General features: G+C 41.2%; 1 protein-coding gene across 6 annotated transcripts in view; it reads left to right on the plus strand.

The window, feature by feature from the left end:
• Positions 1-20,539, plus strand: part of LOC125450808 (tyrosine-protein kinase JAK2-like) — a 242,818-nt gene that overhangs the window by 184,385 nt on the left and 37,894 nt on the right. For all 6 annotated transcript variants that reach the window (XM_048527020.2, XM_059644500.1, XM_059644501.1 and 3 more), the window contains 5 exons: positions 7,671-7,828; positions 12,294-12,405; positions 13,378-13,564; positions 15,617-15,741; positions 17,671-17,805. In XM_048527020.2, coding sequence (XP_048382977.1) covers positions 7,671-7,828; positions 12,294-12,405; positions 13,378-13,564; positions 15,617-15,741; positions 17,671-17,805 — 717 coding nt within the window. The remainder of the gene's footprint in view (positions 1-7,670; positions 7,829-12,293; positions 12,406-13,377; positions 13,565-15,616; positions 15,742-17,670; positions 17,806-20,539) is intronic.

Raw genomic sequence — 20,539 nt, forward strand, 5'->3', positions numbered from 1 at the left:
AGTGCATGAGTTTCTCGACGTATTGGGCTGTGTTGAGGATTACTGTCATGCGTCCTTTGTCCGCTGGTAAGGTTACGATGTGCCTGTCTTTCTTGCGTCTTTCCAGGGCTTTCCTCTCTTCTAAGTTTAATGTGTTCCACTTATCCTTTTTTGCTGAGTGTTGGGACTGTTGTTTGTCAGATGGTCTGTTGTGCTACGTTCTGTGAGCCCATTGCTCTTCCAGTGCACCCAAGAAGTCATTCTTTTTGGCATCTCTGTAGCTATAGTTCATACCACATACTCGAACGGTCTTCTCAGTGTCTGTAAATGGTTAACCCAAGAATGAATGTGTTGTCCATGTCATTGATTTGGGTGATTTTGGACAGTTTTTCTTGGAGGGTTAATCCTTTGTTTATTCTGGTCTTTGGTTGTTGTATGCTGATGGTATACCAGATACTCAATTACATAGCAACCATCCCAATGCCCACAAATGGAGCTATATCAGAACACTATTTAATTGAGCTACTACACATTGCAGCAACCCGAAACTACACAAAGCAGAACAGGGAGAACTTGTCCGGAGTCTTCAAAAGGAATGGATACCCAAAAAGCACAATACCTCCAAGACACACCACAACAGGAAGACACAACATTGCCAGACTCACTAATCACCCTGCTGTACATCAAGGACATTTCTGAGATGACCACAAGACAAGTTTTACCAAGGTATTGGGTAGGCCACAAGCCAACAACCACCCTAAGACAGCCACTGATGAATGTAAAGGACCGCATACTCATGTAATGCACAAAATAAAACTAACGTAATACGCAAAATATCATGCAAAGCCTGAGAAACACTACAAAGGCCAAATCGGAAGAAAACTGAAATTGCGGATGCACAGACACCAACTAGCCACCAAGAGACACGACCAATTCTCACTGATCTCGCGACATTTGGACAACAAGGAACACACGTATGACTGGGAACACGCATCCATAATCACAGAAGCCAAACGGAGACACGCCAGGGAATTCTTGGAGGCCCGGTATTCTAACTGGGACTGCATCAACAGACACATTTGAAGTAGACGCTGTGTACGAACCACTGAGAAAGAGAACTAGAAATGGTACCAAACACCCAAACACCCAAACAAACTGAGGCATATAAATAACAAGCGAGACAGAGCCCTAACGCTTCACCGGAGGCGTAGCTGCCTGTCAGGGTGATGAAACATTTGCAATCAAACCCACCAGCTCAGCGAGCAAGTCTGCAATCTCATCCGTACCCCGAGATACAAATCTTCTCAAACTTTAAATAATAAGCACTGCTTATGCAATAATTTCAACCATTTAAGTCAATGGATCTATATGATACACAAAGGGAGGACAATGTGTATTATTATAATTATGACAGGTATTGTATGGAGTAACAAATGAATTCGAGCCTCTCACTGTTCCAGTTCAGTTTGAGCTCATAAATCTTTATGATGACTCGTAAACACAAACTCCTCCACAGCCCCACCCACTGCTTGCCAAGCAAATCTTTCTCATCAATGCAGTCAAAAGGCAGCAACCACAAATGTATGATGCAAATACACTGGAATGTTTCAGCTGTCATGTAGCATAATTCTCTGAATAATAACTGTGTCTTAAGCCAAGATTAAATACAGTGTGGTGGTGTAAGAACACAGCAGGTCAGACCGCATCAGACAAGCAGGAACGTCAACCTTTCAGGTTTACACCCTTCATCAGGGCTAGGGAGGGGGAAGGGAGCTCGGAAATAAATGGGGTGTTGGGGATGGTGATAGGTGGGTGTAGGCAGGGGCTGGTGAGGATTGGTCAGTAGGAGGGGCTGGGCGGATAGGTGGGAAAGGAGGTGGACAGACTGTGTTGGGTCAAGGAGACAGGGATGGGAGGAAGGGTTGGATATGGGATGAGGCTGGGGATGGACAGATTTTGAAACTGGTGAATTCAGTGTTGAGGCCTTCGGGGCAATAAGCTCTCAAGGTGGAACGTGACATGTCCGCGCTGGGCCGCCTCCAGTGCCACAATGACACCACACGCAAGCTGGAGGAGCAACACTTCCTATTCTACGTCAAGTCCATCTTCTTTCTCTCCTCCCCACCCCTCCCACTGACCAATCTCCACTACTGTCTCCCTGCATCTACCTATCACCATCCCATCTACCTTCCCCCAGTCCCTCTTTCCGCCTCCATTAGTTTCCAAGCTCCCTTCCCTCTCCCCAGTCCCAATGAATGGTGTCAACCTGCAGTGTCGACTTTCCTGCTCCCTTAATGCTGCCTGACGTCCTGTGTTCCTATACCACCTCTATACTTTATTCACTCTGACTCCAGTATCTGCAGTTCTTGCTGTCTCTCAGGATAAGAGTTCTGTTCCTCCAGTTTTTGATTTCATTGGATGAGTAAACTCATTTAGATTTCAATAATGGAAAGGAATCAGTTTTGTTATTCAAGTACTTAGTTACTTCTGAATTTCTCACGGGATTTATGAAGACTTGTTATCTCAATAAATTCATACCATGAAGGGTGTTGCTCTTGAAACCCACAGGATATGTAAATATTTCACCGGATGTTTCCTTGTATAGTAATCATCAAATGTCTGTGAAATTATTTAGTTACTAATTATCCCTTTTTGTCAGCACAACTCCTTATCTTTGACTTTGCAATTCTGCACATTATCTTGGTATAATCAGGCTTTATCCTCTGCTGTGAACACTGTTTCCTGGGTAGTATAGAATGGTTTGGCATGTATACACAGGCCCTCACATACAGGCTGGTGTCATAGTTCGCCATCTATGCGCTGTAGGCTTATCGAATACTGTAATTAAGTATACCACCATGTGCTTGTCGTATTGCTTTGTAAGTTACTTTATCTGTCTTGAAACACCACAAGGAGATCGTTGTGGCTTAATAATTTTGTCAGACTTGTGCCTTCCTGTCACTTCCCCCACTTCTGCAGCTTCTTTATCGGTCTATATAGTCGACATATAACCTGTGATTGATCGCTTCTTTCCTAAGCTGTTGACCAATTGCACGTTTGACTGCAGTGCTGTCAGGAGATACTCCTTTCTCAGCTTACTGTTACATATTGGGGAAGCACGGTGTTTTTGAAGGCACAGGGCAATTATGTGATGTCTCCATCTCAAGTGTCTTCCTAAGAGTACGTAACCAGAATATGATGGCAACGTAGGCACAGCTTTAAAACCAGAGTGTTACTGGCACATGCGCATATAGTTGTGATTGTCAGAGGTCAAACATCTCAGTTCCAGAACATCTCTGCAGGAGTTCCTCAGGGTAGTGTCTTAGGCACAACCATCTTCAACAGATTCATCAATGACCTTCCTTCCATCATAAGGTCAGAAGTGGGAATGTTTACCAATGTTCAGCACAATTCACAACTGCTTAGATACTGAAGTAGTCAGTGTTCTAATGCAACAAGATCTGTACAATATCAAGGTGTGGGTTGACAAGTGGAAAGTAACATTCACATCCTTCAAATGCCAGGCAGTGACCATCTCGAATAAGAGACAATCTAATCACCACCCCTTGACATCCAATATTGAATTCAATATCATGACTGAATCCCCCACTATCAATGTCCTGGGGGTTACCATTGACTAGAAACACAACAAGACTTGTCTCACAAATACAGAGGTGAGGAATACTGTGGTAAATAACTCACCTCCTGACTCCTCAAAGCCTGTCCATCATCTGCAAGGCACAAATTGGGGTTGGGGGTGTGATGGAGTCCTCTCCACTTGACTAGATGGCAACTCCAAACAACATTCAAGAAGCTTGACACTGTCCAAGACAAAGCAGTTCACCCATTTGGCACCATACCCCTAAGCATCCACCCCGTCCACCACCAACACTCAGTAGCAACAGTGTGTACCATCTGCAAGGTGCACTGCACAAATTCACCAAAGATACATATACAGCAGCTTCCAAACCCAAGATGATTTCTATTTGGAAGGACAAAGACGGCAAATGCATTGGAACACCATCACCTGTAAATTCCCCTCCAAGCACTTATCATTCTGATTTAGAAATATATCACTACTACTTCATTATCGCTGGGTCAAAATCCTGGGATTCCCTCCCTAAGGTCATTGTTGGTCAACCACCAGCATGTGGACAATATCAGTTCAAGAAGGCAGCACATCACCTTCTCAAGGGCTACTAGGGACGAGCCTTAAAAATGCTGACAGCCAGAGATGTCCACATTCTCTCAAATGATTTTCTTTTTAAAGAAAGCACTTGGAAGATGATCTTGACCAGTCATCTCTCTTAACTTGCTCCAGTGATGGCCGACCTAGTTGTTGTCTTGACTCCACTTTCCTATCCGACCTCCATAACCTTAGATTGTTGCTAGACGAATGGAATCAATTAAACTCCTACTTTTGAATAAATTCAATGACCCAGGCTCCACAGTTTTGTGGAGAAGTGAATCCCATACTTCAGTGACCCTCTAAAAGAAAATTATTTCCATCTCGATCTGAAAAGCAAGACGTCTTTTATTTTTATCTATTCACCTCCCCCCCCCCCCCCCCCCCCCTCCAAGAAGTTCTAGTCCATCCCACAGGAAGAAATATGCTGTTGGTACCTATTATATTAAGAGAGCTTAATCTTAGAGGTTTCATTGAGATCACCTCCTGTTCTTCTAAACGCCCATGGCAGAAGACCGAACCTACTAAAGCCTTCTTCGTAAGATAAGCCCTCCATCCCAGGATTAAGAAGAATACTATTTCTCTGAGCTGCTTCCAATGCTATTTTAGCATGTATTCTCAAATAAAAAGAGACCAAAACTGTACACGATACTTTAGATTTGTAGTGTACTTTACATCTGCTGTAAAACATCCCTACTTGCATATTCCATTCTGTTTCCAGGAAATGCCAACATTCCATTTGCCTGCCTGACCACTTTCTGTACCTGCGTAGCAACATTTTGCAATTTGTGTACCAGCACACCCAGATCACTCTAATTTGGAATTGTGCAATCTCTCCCCATTTAAATAGCTTGCTGCTTTTCCACTCCTATTGCCATAGAGGTCAAGTTCACATTTTCCCATATTATATGCAATCTGCCAATTTTCTCCCATTTGCTTAACCTATCTATCACTTTGGACTCTACTCTCTTGACAGCTTATTTACCTCCCAATCTTGGTGTCTTAAAAAAGTTTAGCTACCATACCATACACAACCAAGTTTTTGAAGGATGTTATAAATATTTGAGGCCCCAGCATCTAGCCAACTCCGAAAAGCTCTATTTATGCCTACTCTCTATATCCTGTTCTTCTTAGCTAGCCAATATTTCTCACTTCTTAAAAAATATTTTCCTAATTAACCAGCTCAGAGATGTTATTTGTATACCTTTAGAGCATGTGGGGCTTGAACCTAGGCCTTCTGGTTCAGAGGTAGTGATGCTGCCACTGCACCACAACATCACTTGCCCAAGCCCTTATCCAGGATGTTGTATTATTCCCTATATGTGCACTTATCCTGCACTCCCCTTTAAAGTGGCACCTTATCAAACACCTAGAAATCCAATTGCCGCACATTTGCAAGTTCCTCGGTAATTTACCTTGTTGCTTCCTCAAGGTTTCAAATTAAACACAATTTCTTTTTACAAAGATTTGACCCTGCCTGATCACATGTTGATTTTCAGTGTCCTGGATTAACCTCCTTTAATAATGGATTTTCATAACTCCCCTACATTAGATGTTAAGCTAGCTGGCCTATAGTTCTGAACGTTCTGCCTCCCTCCATTTTTGAATGGCTAATTTAACAGCACTATGCAGTCTGCTGGCACTCTTCCAGAATATATTACATTTTGGAACATTTATAACTCATGTCTTTAGTATCTTTGCAGCCACTTCTTCCAAGATTCTAGGATGGAGGCCATCTGTTCCTTTGGTAACCTGGTTCACCCAATCTGCATACAGATTAAACTCAACCAGGATTATTATGATACCTTTCTTGTATGTCCCATTTATCATTCCTGAGTGCTCTGAGCTACAGTGTAACTGCTGTTTTGGGAGATTGTGGTGACCTCTTACTTTTACCCACAATGATTCTATGTCTTGTTCTTTGAAGTCTTTAAAGTAAATGGTGTAAGCGTACAGGAAAAATAGGTACATTTTCAGTGGTGTCCAAAATATTGTTTTGCTTTCTTCAGTAGTTACAGGGTTATAGCTCGCACTTTAATTTGTATTTTCTGCATTTCATTCTAGTCTCCTCTGCATTCCTGAATGAAATGTGATATGTTGTACAATCATATCCATGGAAGTAGGTGTCTGGTTATCCAGGTTATTTTGGTAGACTTTCAGTAGCTGTTTCTTTCCTTGATCTCTTCAGACTTTAATTATAGCATAGATGTTCTGTACCAAGACAGGTAGCTTCGGTCAAGGGACATACAAAAGAACCTAGGCACAAAGTACCCTGATGTACGCACCTCTTTTCCTCCAGGAGTCAGAGGCTGGATAGCATCAGACCTGCCTACCTCAGAATCTGATTTAGTTCAGTCTATATCTTAGAAAGGAAATCTCCCACACACACATGGCCTGACCTACGTGTGACGTCCGATCCACAGCAAATTGGCAGACTCTTAACTACCCCCTGAAATGGCTTAACAAATCAAGTCAAAACAAATCATGGTTTTTTTTAGTCATGTTTGTGGTGGTGAGCTGCCGCCTTGATCTGCTGATATCCTCCTGCTGTGGGTTGACACACAATTCCATTAGCGAGGGAATTCCAGGATTTGGATCAAGCAACAGTGAAGGAATACTGATAAATTTTCAAGTCAGGTTGGCAAGTGGCTTGGAGGGGATCTTGAAGGTAGTGGTGTTCCCATATGCCTGCTGCCCTAGTCCTCCTAGTTGGAAGTGGTCGTAGGATTGGAAGGTGCTGTCTGAGGATCTTTGGTGAAATTCTGCAGTGCATCTTGTAGATAGTACACACTGCTGTTACTGAGCGTCAGTGGTGGAGGGAGTGGATGCTTGTGGATATAGTGCCAATCAAGCAAGCTGCTTCGTCCTGAATGGTGTCAAGCTTCTTGAGTGTTGGGGTTGCCACTCATCCAGGAAAGTGGAGAGTATTCCATCACACTCCTGAATTGTGCCTTGTAGATAGTGGACAGGCTTTGGGGAATCAGGAGATGAGTTACTTGCTGCAGTATTCCTAGCCTCTGACCTGCTCTTCTAGCCACTGTGTTTATGTGGTGAGTCCAGTTGAGCTTCTGGTCAATGATTAACTCCCAGGAATTTGATAATGGGAATTCAGTGATGGTAACACCATTGAATCTCAAGGGGTGGTCATTAGATTGTCTCTGTCTCTTATTGGTGATGGCCATAGCCTGGCATTTCAAGGGTAACCAGAAATAGAAAGCAAGTATTGCCAGTAATACCAATATCCCATTAAGGAAATTTAAAAATCCATTTTGAGGATGATTGATACATTTTTCAAGACCAAAGGTGATATGATTTAAAATTCCCTATGCTGTAAAACCAATAGCCGCAATTAAGACATTCTGCAGAAATAACTCAGGAGTACAGTTGAATATTTGCTTGTTTAGCTTTGGACAGTCTTTGAATATAAAACTGTGTATCTTCTTTAAGTTGCACTCTTTTGTGTACTTCCACTTGCAAATTCAGTTTGCTTTTGTTTTTGACATAGGAAGTTGAGTTTCCGTCCTTGAAAGAAGGCTTCTCGTTTGTCTCCCTAATCGATGGATACTATAGGCTAACTGCCGACGCTCATCATTATCTCTGCAAAGAGGTTGCACCTCCTAGATTATTGGAAAACATCCAGAGCAATTGCCATGGACCCATCTCGTAAGTGTTGAATCATTTTAAGTAACGTGTTGCAAATTAAAACATCCTAGCCAGAAAATATAACCCGTTCTTGCTCACTGTTTGAATTGGACAAGGTAGTATTGAGATAAACCTCTGCATGACACTTAGTGAAAACTGTAAGATTTGTCATGTTAAATTGAGATATGGAGGAGCACAGTGAAAGAAAGACTGCTCCATTTTTTTTGTTCAGCCACATAAAGGAATTTTATTAGGACAAGAGAACCAAAAGCTTAGTGAACCAAGTGGTCCTTATTAAAGAGCACGAGGAATGAGCTGAAATGTGGAGAGGTTCAGATGGAATTCCAGAGCTTTGGGCCTGGACAACTGAAGACTGAGATGTTAATGGTCAATGGATTAAAATCATCGATATTCCAGAGGCCAGAGTTGGAGGGGTGCAAAGGTCTTGGAGAACAAGAGGATGTAATTTAATGTGGAGGGATTTGGAAAGTAGTAGATTTTCAAGGCATTTGTGTTTGGCACAACCTGGCATGACAAGATGAGGATGGGAATGAAATGGCGCGGGGGAGGAAGAAGAAAATTAGGTCACAGAAATACTAAATGTTGATCAGCAACTCTCAATTTCTGACAAAAAGTAAATCCGTTGGATTAAAAATGTGAAAATGAAAGAATTTAAGAACTGGAAACTGTTTGCTACTTTAGTTTGTTTGAGCAAGTATAAGTGACAACTCTTGTGAAGTATTATTGCTTTTTTACAATTCTGTTCAGTGTTCTGCTGAGAGTTTGAGTAATTTATCCGATGCTTGGCTCATGAAGTGGTGCTGCCCTCAAGTGGATCCTGGGCACCTTGTAACCTACTGCCTGGGTGTTGGGGATTTCCACCAACTTTTGACATTTTGGCTCTGCTTGTTATAGACACTCGTAAACCAAATTCAAAGTTTGTGTTGGCTGTTTCAAGTCTCTAGATTCTGATGCATTAAAGTTGAGATGTTAACGTGAGTGCCAACTCCCCTATTCATTGAATACAATAGGGAGTTGGAAATTTACCAGCGACTTGCCAACTGTCAGGATTGCATGGGGCAGCACAGGTCACTTCATGTCGAAGCGAACAAAATACTCCTCAGTATTTCCAAAAAAAATCAAATGGGATTATCTAGAATACTTTGAATACAATAGAGAAGTTGAATTGGAGCAATATATCTATTTATCCCTTCTATTTGGCCTTTTCAATCCATTTTCACTCTGCTAAAATTATGAGTTCTTGTATCTTGCCCTATGTAGCATTTGAGAGAGTGTGTTTGTTTTAATTAATTAATGGAATTTGAATATTACTGGCTGTGCCAGTATTTATTGTCAATTCAGAAATGTGTTATTTCATTCTAAGCAAATATCAATTTGCCAACTCACTGGCTGTAGCATATTCAGAACTGAGTGACAGAACTGAACCATGCACTTCTGCTCCCCAGACCACTTCTCTGTTTCCCAAACTACATTTGTATCTGTTATTCATGAGTTAGGTGAGGAAGTGTAACTGCAAATAGGAATTCTCTGACAATATCATCATCCAACTAGCTGCACATTTCTTTGGAGGGTTAGAAAATATAAGGTCAATTCCCAGGTTAGTCCCTCCTAAACCCATAAAAATGAATGGAACTATGGATCCTGTGGAGCAGAACTATCCAACTTTCGTTTGCGTATAAGTGAGGATATGAATTTTTGACCAAAACGTGCCTTGTGGCTCAGAAATAATGATGTGCTGTTACACTGGACTTGATCATCATCCAAAGCAAAGATGACCATGGTGCTTGGTTACATTCCAGAAGGTGTCTAGGAGATTGTTTAGGCAGATCTGCATCCAGAATGTTATATGCAAAGAAGACACACTACTGCAAGTGCTTGAACTTGGGAAAAGCTGCTGCCATAGGATTGCCTCACCTTGTTTAGCCTGTCTAACTTTGAGATGCTTTTGCTTTCAAAGGTAGCTGTATTGTTGTTATGAGTAGGTAGGTATAGTGGTAATGTTACTGGATTAATAATCCTGAACCCTTAGCCAATGTTGTGAGGAACTGGGTTTGAATCCCACATGGTGAAATTTTGAATTCAGAAGAAAATCTGGAATAAGAAGCGAGTGCAATGATCATATAACCACTGTCAGTTGTTGTAAAAACCCAACTGGTTCACCTCATGTCCTTTTAGTGAAGGAAATCTGTCATCCTTACCTAGTCTGGCTTTACATGTGACTCCAGACCCACAGTAGTGTGGTTGACTCTGAACTGCCCTCTGGATAATTGGAGATGGGCAATAAATGCAGGCCTAGATGGTGATGTCCACAACCCATGAACAAATAAAACATAAGCTTTGGGCCAGGTGTAGCAATCTTGGGCAAATAACAGGACCATGGCTCTGTAGCAGTACTGCTGAAGCCTTTTTACATTGTAACTCCTTTACAATACTCAAAAATAGCTGTGCGGGGAGGGGGGCAGTGGTATTTCATTCACTGAGTTTTCAAGTTGAAATAGTACCTACATTGATCAAGGCAAGAATTTTCTGTGCAGCTTTTTAAGTCTGTGTTAAGGCTGATAGGCTATACTCACATTCAAAAATGAATCAATGATTTAAAGGGGCTGTGTACTCCAGCATTTGGCTGCAGTACCTTGGTGAGTTACATCAGAGCTTGGGGCATCAGCATTTCTCCTCATGACCTCATGGGGGTTGCAACCAAACATTTGAAAAGTTCTGGGTAGTAGGAACTGCAAATGCTGGAGAATTTGAGATAACAAGGTGTCGAGCTGGATGAACACAGCAGACCAAGCAGCATCAGAGGTGTAGAAAAGCTGACGTTTCAGGCCTAGACCCCCCTTCATTATATTTGAAAAGTTCTGCCCTCTTGAGTTTCAATTTGGTGGCAGATTTACTTCTCTTTATTTCAGGATTAAAGTTTGAAGTCTGTGGAAGAATGCCTTTGTTTTGGCAACTCATGCATGTGTCTGATTTATCAATATATCAAATCAAGAATGTGGGCTGCCAAGATAAGAGAAATGCCGAAGCAATCATGACTGTGTGCCACAGTGGTGGAAAATAGGATTAGAATAGTTCATTCTTGGTGTTGACTGGCACAGGCTCGATGGACTGAAGGGCCTTTTTTCCTATTCTGCAGACCTGAGTTGCAATTCTTACCCATTGCAGATAAGTTCTGGCTATGAACTGAAATCTTGGGCTTGAGATCAAACTTTGCTGGAACTGCCTGCTATATTGCATCAGTTTCTTCTTGCAGGCCACAAGTCTGAGGTTATAAACTTGCATTGGAGAACAAGCCTGTGCGATGTTACTTGTTTTGCTCAGAAATGACAAATGATAGAGCCACTGCTAAACCAAAGACCTTGGTCTTTGCTTTGAGTTGTCCCACATTGACCAACTTGCTGTCCATGTTGTGTCTAATTTTAATGCTAGGGTTACCATCTTGGAAGGCATCAGAGAGCATGGCAGAGAAAAGTACGCTGAAGGGGGATGGCACAAACCTCCATCCCTGTCTGTCGCCATTAATAACTGAGAGGGAGTCTGAAAACACAAGAGCATACAGGACGTGAGTGAATGTACTACCATGGAATTTTCAACATCGTGTTGAATCTCATGGGGCAGCTAAATTTCTCCATTAACTTTCAGAAGCCCTCACAGCTGATTGTCAACGGCCTTAGTCAGGTCAATAAATGTGGTGTTTAAGCCCACGTTCTTTTGTTGGCATTTGCCCTCGAGCTGTCTAGCTTAATCACCATATCCACGTCTCCCTTGACCTTCTCTAGAACCACCCTGTCTGCCAGGCAGCAGCTCCTGGTCATGATCTTGCACTGAGTGGTTCAAAAGGATTTGAAAAAGGCTTCACAGGTGAAGAGAGAGATTCATCTATTGAAGATTAACAATGCCTATCCACTTGTTTATTTGGGCAGTAGAGACATAGAGTCATACAGCACTCAAACAGACCCCTTGGTCCAACCAGTCCATGCTGACCCTAATCCCAAATTAAACTAGTCCATCTGCTTGCTCCTGGCTCATATCCTTTCAAATCTTTTCTGTTCATGTATCTATCCAAATGCATTTTAAACATTATAACTTGTGCTGTGGTTCCTTCCTCAGAGGTAAGGTTCACTGACCAGACATTGACTCCAACCTTTGTAGGTTTTAGTTGGGATAGCATCTTTCTTGGGGTGCTTTGTAACTGCACAGGAATTTAATTGTGTTTGTTATTTCTAACTAAACTGCCTAAAAAACATTGCAGCTCACCAATCTTCAAGAGAGCAAAATAGTAAAAAAAAGGATAACAAAGTGTGGAGCTGGATGAACACAGCAGGCCAAGCAGCATCTCAGGAGCGCAAAAGCTGACGTTTCAGGCCTAGACCCGAAGGGATTCTCCAGCATCTGCAGTTCCCATTATCAAAAAAAAGGAGTTTCTTCAGAAGTAATTTGATTACTGTTTTCTTTTCTGCAACAGGATGGACTTTGCTGTGAATAAACTCAGGAAGGCCGGAAATCAGAAAGGCTTTTTCATTCTTCGATGTAGTCCCAAAGAGTTTAATAAATACTTTCTCACCGTCGCTATAGAGGTAAGTGTGAGCATTTGTAATCGTGGTTCATGATGTAGTGCATTAAAAGGTACAAAAATCAGCAAAGACTTGTCACTCTGACAGTTCCTTAAATTATAGTACCTTCTAATCATCCATTCCCTGGAAACATTTATTCACCTTACTGTTTAAGACTTGTGTACTGTCTTAACAGTCACCTCGGGTAGTCAGTTCCATGTACTTCGCACTCTGTCCATGAAGCAACCAAATCTCAACTCTTTATGTACTTTCCACTATCCGAGCTCTAATTTTGGAGGCCCCCCCCCCCCCCGCCCCAGTTCATTCATGGAATGGCACAGTATGGTTAGCATTTACTGCCCATTCCTGATCGTCCCTGAATATTTATGGGATTTTGCAAATATATTATGTTTGCAAAACTTAAATAGATGTCTGTTATATTATCATTCATGATTGTGATCTCCCCGAATCTTATCTTTTTCTGAGTAACCAATTCCAGGCTCCTGAGCCTCCCCCAGTCATTTGTTCCCTCCATTTTACCTTTATAGATCACTTAATGGTTGCCAAAGATGCCAGTGAGAGCTGATCTGACTGCATTTCAACATGCTGTGTTATCCTTAGAAATTTAAGCCCGAGACACTTTCTTATTACAATGCGAAGGGCAGAAGTTTCTTTGACGAATCAATTTTCTGCAAATGTAATTTGGTCAGTGTAACAGTTTCGAAGAGGTCCTTTCCCTTCTCTTTTTTTTTTTCTTTTCTTTTCTTTTCTTTTCTTTTCTTTTCTTTTCTTTTCTTTTCTTTTCTTTTCTTTTCTTTTCTTTTCTTTTCTTTTCTTTTCTTTCCTTTCATTCCCTCCTCTGCTAGTAGTCAAACATGTTTAGTGTTTAGAGGAATCATGAAGATAAGAAGATATTAAGCTTCTTCCCAAGATTACGATCCATAAAGATGGAAGATGAAGATTTTCTTAAGGTGTCTTCTGATTTGCTTTATTTAGAAGGACAATGTGATTGAATGCAGGCATTGCCTGATTACCAAGAATGAGAACAATGAATACAATCTGAATGGAGCAAAGAAGACTTTCAGCAGCCTGAAAGAGTTGTTGAACTGCTACAAAAAAGAAACTGTCCGATCTGATGGTGTTTTGTTCCAGTTTAGCAAATGCTGTCCACCAAAACCCAAAGGTAAGATCTCCACTAACTTAAAAATATTCAGTCTATTCAGAGATAAATGTAATGTCGATCACTTATTGGTTGCAAATTCTACATTTCCTTTCCTCTCATTGATTGGAAATTGTACAGACATTCTCGCTGGTGATCTGAGTTTTACCAAGATTCAGAGAGGTGAGCCGCGATCTCGGCTCAGTCAGAACAATGGTCAGGGCAGGTCAAGTAGTTAGGAAATTCTCTTGGCCTCACCAGCAGTTTCTTTAATCATGGGCCACTTCCCTGTGTTCCCGGTCGATTGCCCATTGAATTCCAGTGGGGGATGGGAATGGTGTTAGATGGCACGAGGGTGTCACAGTACAGGACTAAAACGATAGCGCAGGCACTCGGATAAGGTGCTCACAAAGGGCTCTGTGAAGCCGTTGAAGTCAGGAAGTTGATACCTGGGACAGCCTTTTGGGCACCTAGAGGGGCATTTCTCTTCTACTTGGTCTGATGAGAAATGTCTAAAGTGTGCCCCACTGTGAGTTTCTTCTGACTAATTTCACAAATTTCACCTACTGGAGAAAACCATTGCAGATTTCCGCCATCAGAACATATCCTAGGTTGGTGTTTGGATTTGGATAGTATCCTTGAAGCTGTTGCAGGCATACGTCCTTTCGACAAGGAGTTTTGGTTTTTGACCCTTAGTTTCTTTGATGTCCCTAACATTTTGAAACCTGATCATAAATCTTGAATTCTTAAAAAATTAAATAAAATGGAACAAATGTGAACTTTTTTGTTCCAGTAGGAAAAATACAAATGCAGAGCTTTCCTTAAATGACAAGTAATTTGTCGGCCTTTACTGCAGAAGTATTTAAGAATGGGAGCAGAGAAGTCTTGCTGTAAGTTTATGGAGCTGTGGGGAGATTGCACTTGGAGTATTGTGTACAGTTTTCATTTCCTTACTTATGGAAGATAATGTTTACCGTAGAGTATACAAAAAACGTAGAACAAAATCAAAGTTACTGGAAAAGCTCAGCAGGTCTGGCAGCATCTGTGAAGGAAAAAACAGAGTTAATGTTTCAGGTCAGGTGACCCTTCCTGAGAACAGATTCCTGGCATGGTGATATTGTCCTGAAGAGAATGGATGTTTCTCTGTAGTGTTTAGAAAAGTTAAAGGTGAGCTCATTCAGAAATGCAAAATTTTCACAGATCAACAGAGTAGATGTAGGAAGAATATTTTCCCTGGTTGTGGAGAGGGCCTAAAAACCATGAAACATTGTCTCTGAATACAGTGCAGACCATTTAGAACTGATTAAGAGGAGGAATTTCTTCACTCGGTGGTGAATCTTTGAAATTCTTCCTGAGGACTGTGGAGTTTCTGTCATTAAGTCTACTCAGTAGTGACATTGATCAAATTCTGGATGGGAAAAGCATCATGGGTTGTGGGGACAGCAAAAGAAAATGGTGTTTAGCTAGAAGATCAGCCATGATCCAGGTGAATAAAGGAACAGGTTCGAGGGGCTGAATCACCACGTCAGGCCGTATGTGCAATCAGTCATTATTTGGAAGCAAACATCAATTAATCATTAGCCTATAACTGGCTCTCAGACCCACAGTTCATTTAAATTTGCTGCCTGGTGTTGATGCATAATTAGCTTTGGAAGAAGCATGAGGGAACCTTGGTACAATTTGGAGACCAGTTTACCCCTTAATCTTGTGCAGCTCCATAGAAGAGCTATCCGACTTTTTCCTGAAATTTCCACGTCGTCCTGCAATTTTTCTCCTTCAAGTACTTACCCAACGTCCTGTTGAAAATTCATATTGAATCTGTATGGTGCCTGGTCAAAATTAACATTAACAGGTCTCTCAATAGATGGCTGCCTGCGTCCCATCACTCTGAAAATAAGCAGGCAGGGAATCCAAGAAAAAGGAGAAAATTCCTTGTTTGGGGAGAATGAATAAACATCTAGTCAATAAGAGGAAAAATATTTGTAGTTAATGTGTTTATGCAATCGAAAAAGTTAATTGTGTTTGTTTCATTTAGTGGTTTGCTTTTTATGTATACACATTGTTATATATCTACAGATAAATCTAATCTTCTGGTCTTGAGAAGTAACAGTGCATCTGATGTGCCGACATCTCCGATGCTGCAGAGGCACAATGTCTGCCAAATGGTTTTTCACAAAATCAAGAAAGAAGATTTGGTTTTTGTAAGTTGTTGGACATGTATTGCTGAATGTGAATAGTCCTGTTTTCCAATTGACTAAGAACAGAAGCTGGCAAGGAATTGTTTTGTTATTTATGTTGTGTTTGCAATGTTGTGGAGTTCGTAAACCTTTATTTGTCTTAAAGAAACAAGTGTTTAGCTGCATAAATCCAGCACCCTTCTCTTTAAACACACAGATGTAACAAAATGCAGTGAACCCTGAACTGGCTCATCTCATACTTAACTTAATTTATCAAAAACGTTAATTCAATTAGTACATCCAGTATGAAAGGTTTAAATGATCACAGAGCTTGCAATTACATCCTGTTAAATGGTTCAGTCATTTTTCTGATGATGCATGTTAAGCTAACTGGCCTATTGTCTTACGGTAACTAAAATGTTGCTTTTTAAAAAATCACTTACAGGATTCTGCACATTGGAAGCAGAACAAATTAGAACTCTGAAATTTGTCATTTTCACATCCTCGTAGGACATGTCAAAATTGGAATGCTAAACCTGAATTAGACCTAATTTCCCAGTGATGTTCGATAACCAGTGAATTTTGTGCCAGTATTTCTTAAAGTAACTCAGTGATGATACCATGTTAGGGTGTTCCTTGATTAGCATTCAGGACCTAATAAGGGCTTCAATCTGAACACCTTCCTGTGCAGAATGCTGATGTCCACTGAGTTAGACCTGAGATAATGGATTACCACAAAGTTCTGAACCATAACTGTACATGTGTTAAATCCCTGATCATCACCGAGTGAACTCTCTCTCAGTTGGGAGAAAAGCTGGAGCCTTGTATTGACCTTTTAAGTGTCTGTGCAACTGAGGAGAATTGGGTAGAGATTGCACCCTTTGTTATCCAGTAATTTCTGCTTGAATGTATTACTCACGATTAAAGCATTTGGAAAGACGGTGTCATAATGATTCTATCACCAGCTAATGCTTTGGGAACCCTTGGTTCAGATGAACCCTTGGCAGCTAATAGGTTTTAAACTCAACAAATAAATCTGGGATATTAGGCTAGTCTCAGTGACAGTGACCTCGGCAACTACCATATATTGCTGTAAAAACCATTTCATTTCTCTAACGTCCTTTTAAGGGAAAGAAATTTGCAATCCTTACCCAACATGGCCTATATGTGACTCTAGACTCACGGTAATGTGATTGCCTCTAACCTGCCCTGCAGAATGGCTGAGAAAGCCACTTGGGCAATCGGGGATGGGCAACAGCTGCTGATTTTGCCAGCTATGCACATGCCCCATGGAAGGTTATAAAAAGAAACAATGAATCAGGAGATAAATGGGGCAAATGGAAGTATTTTACATTAGGCAGTTGTTTAGAGAAGTCATTTTAACTTGATTTAGGATAGCCCTTTTAATGTAAAAGTGTAGTTAATTATAGTTCCTTCTAAAGGGTGGAATCCTTGTAGTTGCTGCAATATTTTGTTTTTTTTTGTTGCTAGGGTATCGAATGGTGAGAAACAGGAGTGAGAAAATAAAGTTAAATCTTGAAAGGGCAGCACGGTGGCTCTGTGGTTAGTACTGCAGCCCCACAGCACCAGGGACCCAGGTTCGATTCCAGCCTCGGGCGACTGTCTGTGTGGAGTTTGCACATTCTCCCCATGTCTGCGTGGGTTTCCTCCAGGTGCTCCGGTTTCCTCCCACAGTCCAAAGATGTGCAGGCTAGGTGGATTGGCCATGTTAAATTGCCCGTAGTGTTCAGGGGTGTGTGGGCCATAGGGGGATGGGTCTGGGTGGGATGCTTCAAGGGGTGGTGTGGACTTGTTGGGCCGAAGGGCCTGTTTCCCCACTGTAGGTAATCTAATCTAAAGGAATTAAGTATAATTACTGATGAGCAGTGTTGACTGACAAGATTAGTAACACAAACTTTCCTGCATGATTTCTTTGTGCTGTTTTGTTCACAGGGCGAAAGTCTTGGGCAAGGAACATTCACCAAAATCTTCAAAGGAATACGGGTAGAAGTGGGAGACTATGGTCAAAGATACGAGACGGAGGTTCTACTAAAGGTCCTAGAAAAAGCGCACAGAAATTACTCTGAGGTATGCTTGTCTTTAAAGCAATTTCAAACTTTGCAGTGTTTTTTTCCAGAAAATGTAATATTATTATGCAAGTTTTTTTTTTACAAACAAAGATACTTCAATTTAACATTCCATCTGTAGACCAGTATAAAACTCAGTTTTGGGGTATCTACTAAGACTCCTTACTTAAATGCAAGAGGTGGTGTTGAAATGAACAGACAGATCAACCGCGTCAAAGGCTGCAGTGCCACCCTTCATGTAAAGCCAGTTGTAATCCTTAAGGATCCTTTACGTAAATAGGATTGAACTAAGTTTTGGAGTTGACCTTTGGATGGATGCCAGCACTTAAACAGGGTGCCCAGAACAGTAACCTATTCCTATCTTTTCTTACGTGTATATATCCATTTTCTCACCAATCCTGATTCCAAGGTGTGTTCATTGCTGGATGAACTGTTGATTTATATTCCACAGTTTCCAACTCTTGAAGTTTGAAAAGAGAGGTAAAACTCAAATTAAGAAAATAAGCAGGAATCTAAAACCAGTTTGAAAAAAATAATGCAATACGTCCCAAAAAAAGCCAAACTGTGATCGCCAAATGGCAGGACACTGCTACAAGTAATCAGCCTCCTGTGTGACAACAGGTTTGAGTACTTATTTTCCGTGCAAAATGGAACCCAGCAAAATCAGTTAATGCTAAATTAATTCAATGCCTTTTTTTAAATGGTTGCCATTTGTTTGAAGATCATCAGGATGAATTAGATAGCAGTGTTTCCCAGCTACTGGATACATTCTGGTGTTCTTGCAACACTTTTTTGAAAAGCTACAACTACAACACGTAAGATTGTTCATTTATTGCTTGGTCAGAGCTTCAAGGGAAAGAGAAAAATGGTGAGTAAATATGTGCGCAGCTATAACCTGCTCTTACTACTGATGTTCCAGTGAGAATGAGGGCTGTAACTGCTGGGAAAGACAGTGACTTCCTGGTTCCACTGCAAGTCGTACATCATCCCGATTTGGCTTGGCCCTCCACCTTGGCTGTTTGAAAATCCTGAAATTCTGGACCTTAACAGCGCCTGCTCTCTGCAAACTACAGAACATCCATCTGTCACCTCCTTGATGGGCAGCTGGGGATGGACAATAAAATGTTAGCTTTGTCAGTGATGCTTGCATTCCATGAATGAATTGAAAGAACATAAGTTGCAGTGACTGAACATTGTGCCCTCTGTAACAAATCATTGGGCTGGTGAGAACTGTGGGTGCCCTCTGCTTGCTTATGAACAGAAGCTTTGTGACAAACAGTATGAAAGTGAAACCCGTAATGTTAAATGTATTGCCATTATTTAATTCAAAAAGTTAAAGTTTGACTGGTTTGCTTCTGGCATAGAACCCAGCGTTAGGCTGCCGTGGCTTCAGAACCAAGAACTATTACAGCAGCATGACAGGAAAAATGAAATGCAATTGAAACAAGAGGATCACTGCATTTTTGCTGCCTGATAATTTCATTCAGTTTTGGAGTTGACCTTTTCTGGAGGTGAAGTTCAAGCAAAGTGGATCACAAGAAATATCTCAACTTTTTTTTGTTTTTTTTTGTACATGAACTAAAATTTCTCTGATGTATAAAAACAAACATCATATTCCATTTCTGTCAATGATTTTCTGACCAGTTTTAAGCTCTCTGGGTCAGGAACTCTTTCTCCCCTTCCATTCCACCCTCAACTGAAAAATACAAGTTGCAATTTCACCAAACCATTGAATTGCCTGTCACTTCTTCAGATGAGAAACTTGCACTCTTAACAGCATGTATTGTTTCAATCCTGTAAACCTGTTAAGTTTGCTGTGAAGTGACAAATGGTAAGCCTCAGGGTCATTCCCTTCCACCTCCCCTATTCTGTACCCAAACCCAATGTGTCGTTTGTTGAAAGTCAGTGGTGGAACGAGTGAGGGAATTAATGAGGCAAGCGTGTTTTTCTCCTCCCCCCACCTCCCTATGACAGGATTTGAATAAGCTGAGTTTATAATTCATTTGCTTGCTGATGCTGAGTGTCCCATCAGTAAGTTTTGCTGTAGGTTCAGAGACTCGAATTCTTTCATCTAAACCATTCCAAAGATTTCCAGTTACATATCTGATTTTTATTTTGGCCACTGTTCCTTTCCCGTCAAACCTTTGATAGACATGTTTAAAGTTGACTCCGTTAATGTAGTTTTGTTTTAACTCTATGAATAAAATAATGACAATACATTTAACATTGTGGGTTTAATTTTCATACTGATGTCGCAAAGCTTCTGTTCTATGGCCAGCCACTCTGTAAATGGTTTTCCTGCGCTTCTGTTCCCACACTCCATCCTGAAGCTCCCACTCTTTGTTCCTACTTCTAAAGATCCCCAGCATCTGCTCCTACAGCTGGGGACTTCTCCATCTCTGCCATTGCTCCCATTTTTCTCGTTCCTTTCTTCCCACTCCTGATCTCATTACCTCTTACCTCCTACCCTCCAAACTCTCAATCCTGACTTCTTTTCTTGCCTTCGTTATCGCCATCTTCTCGTCTTGTGCTCCCAATCTGAACTCTCACTGAAGTCCTGGGATTCTCTTGTGGCAGAAGTCGGTCAATGTGTGTCGTTCTGGATTTGAGCTGTTTCCTACACTGATCGTTTGATTAATTGATTACACTCCATCTACAGATGAGTGTATTTTTAATATTCATGGTATTGACAGAATTTTCATTTATATTGCATTATGTTTATACTTATAATGCGA

Source organism: Stegostoma tigrinum, chromosome 3 (assembly GCF_030684315.1).
Source record: "Stegostoma tigrinum isolate sSteTig4 chromosome 3, sSteTig4.hap1, whole genome shotgun sequence".
NCBI classification, from domain to species: domain Eukaryota; kingdom Metazoa; phylum Chordata; class Chondrichthyes; order Orectolobiformes; family Stegostomatidae; genus Stegostoma; species Stegostoma tigrinum.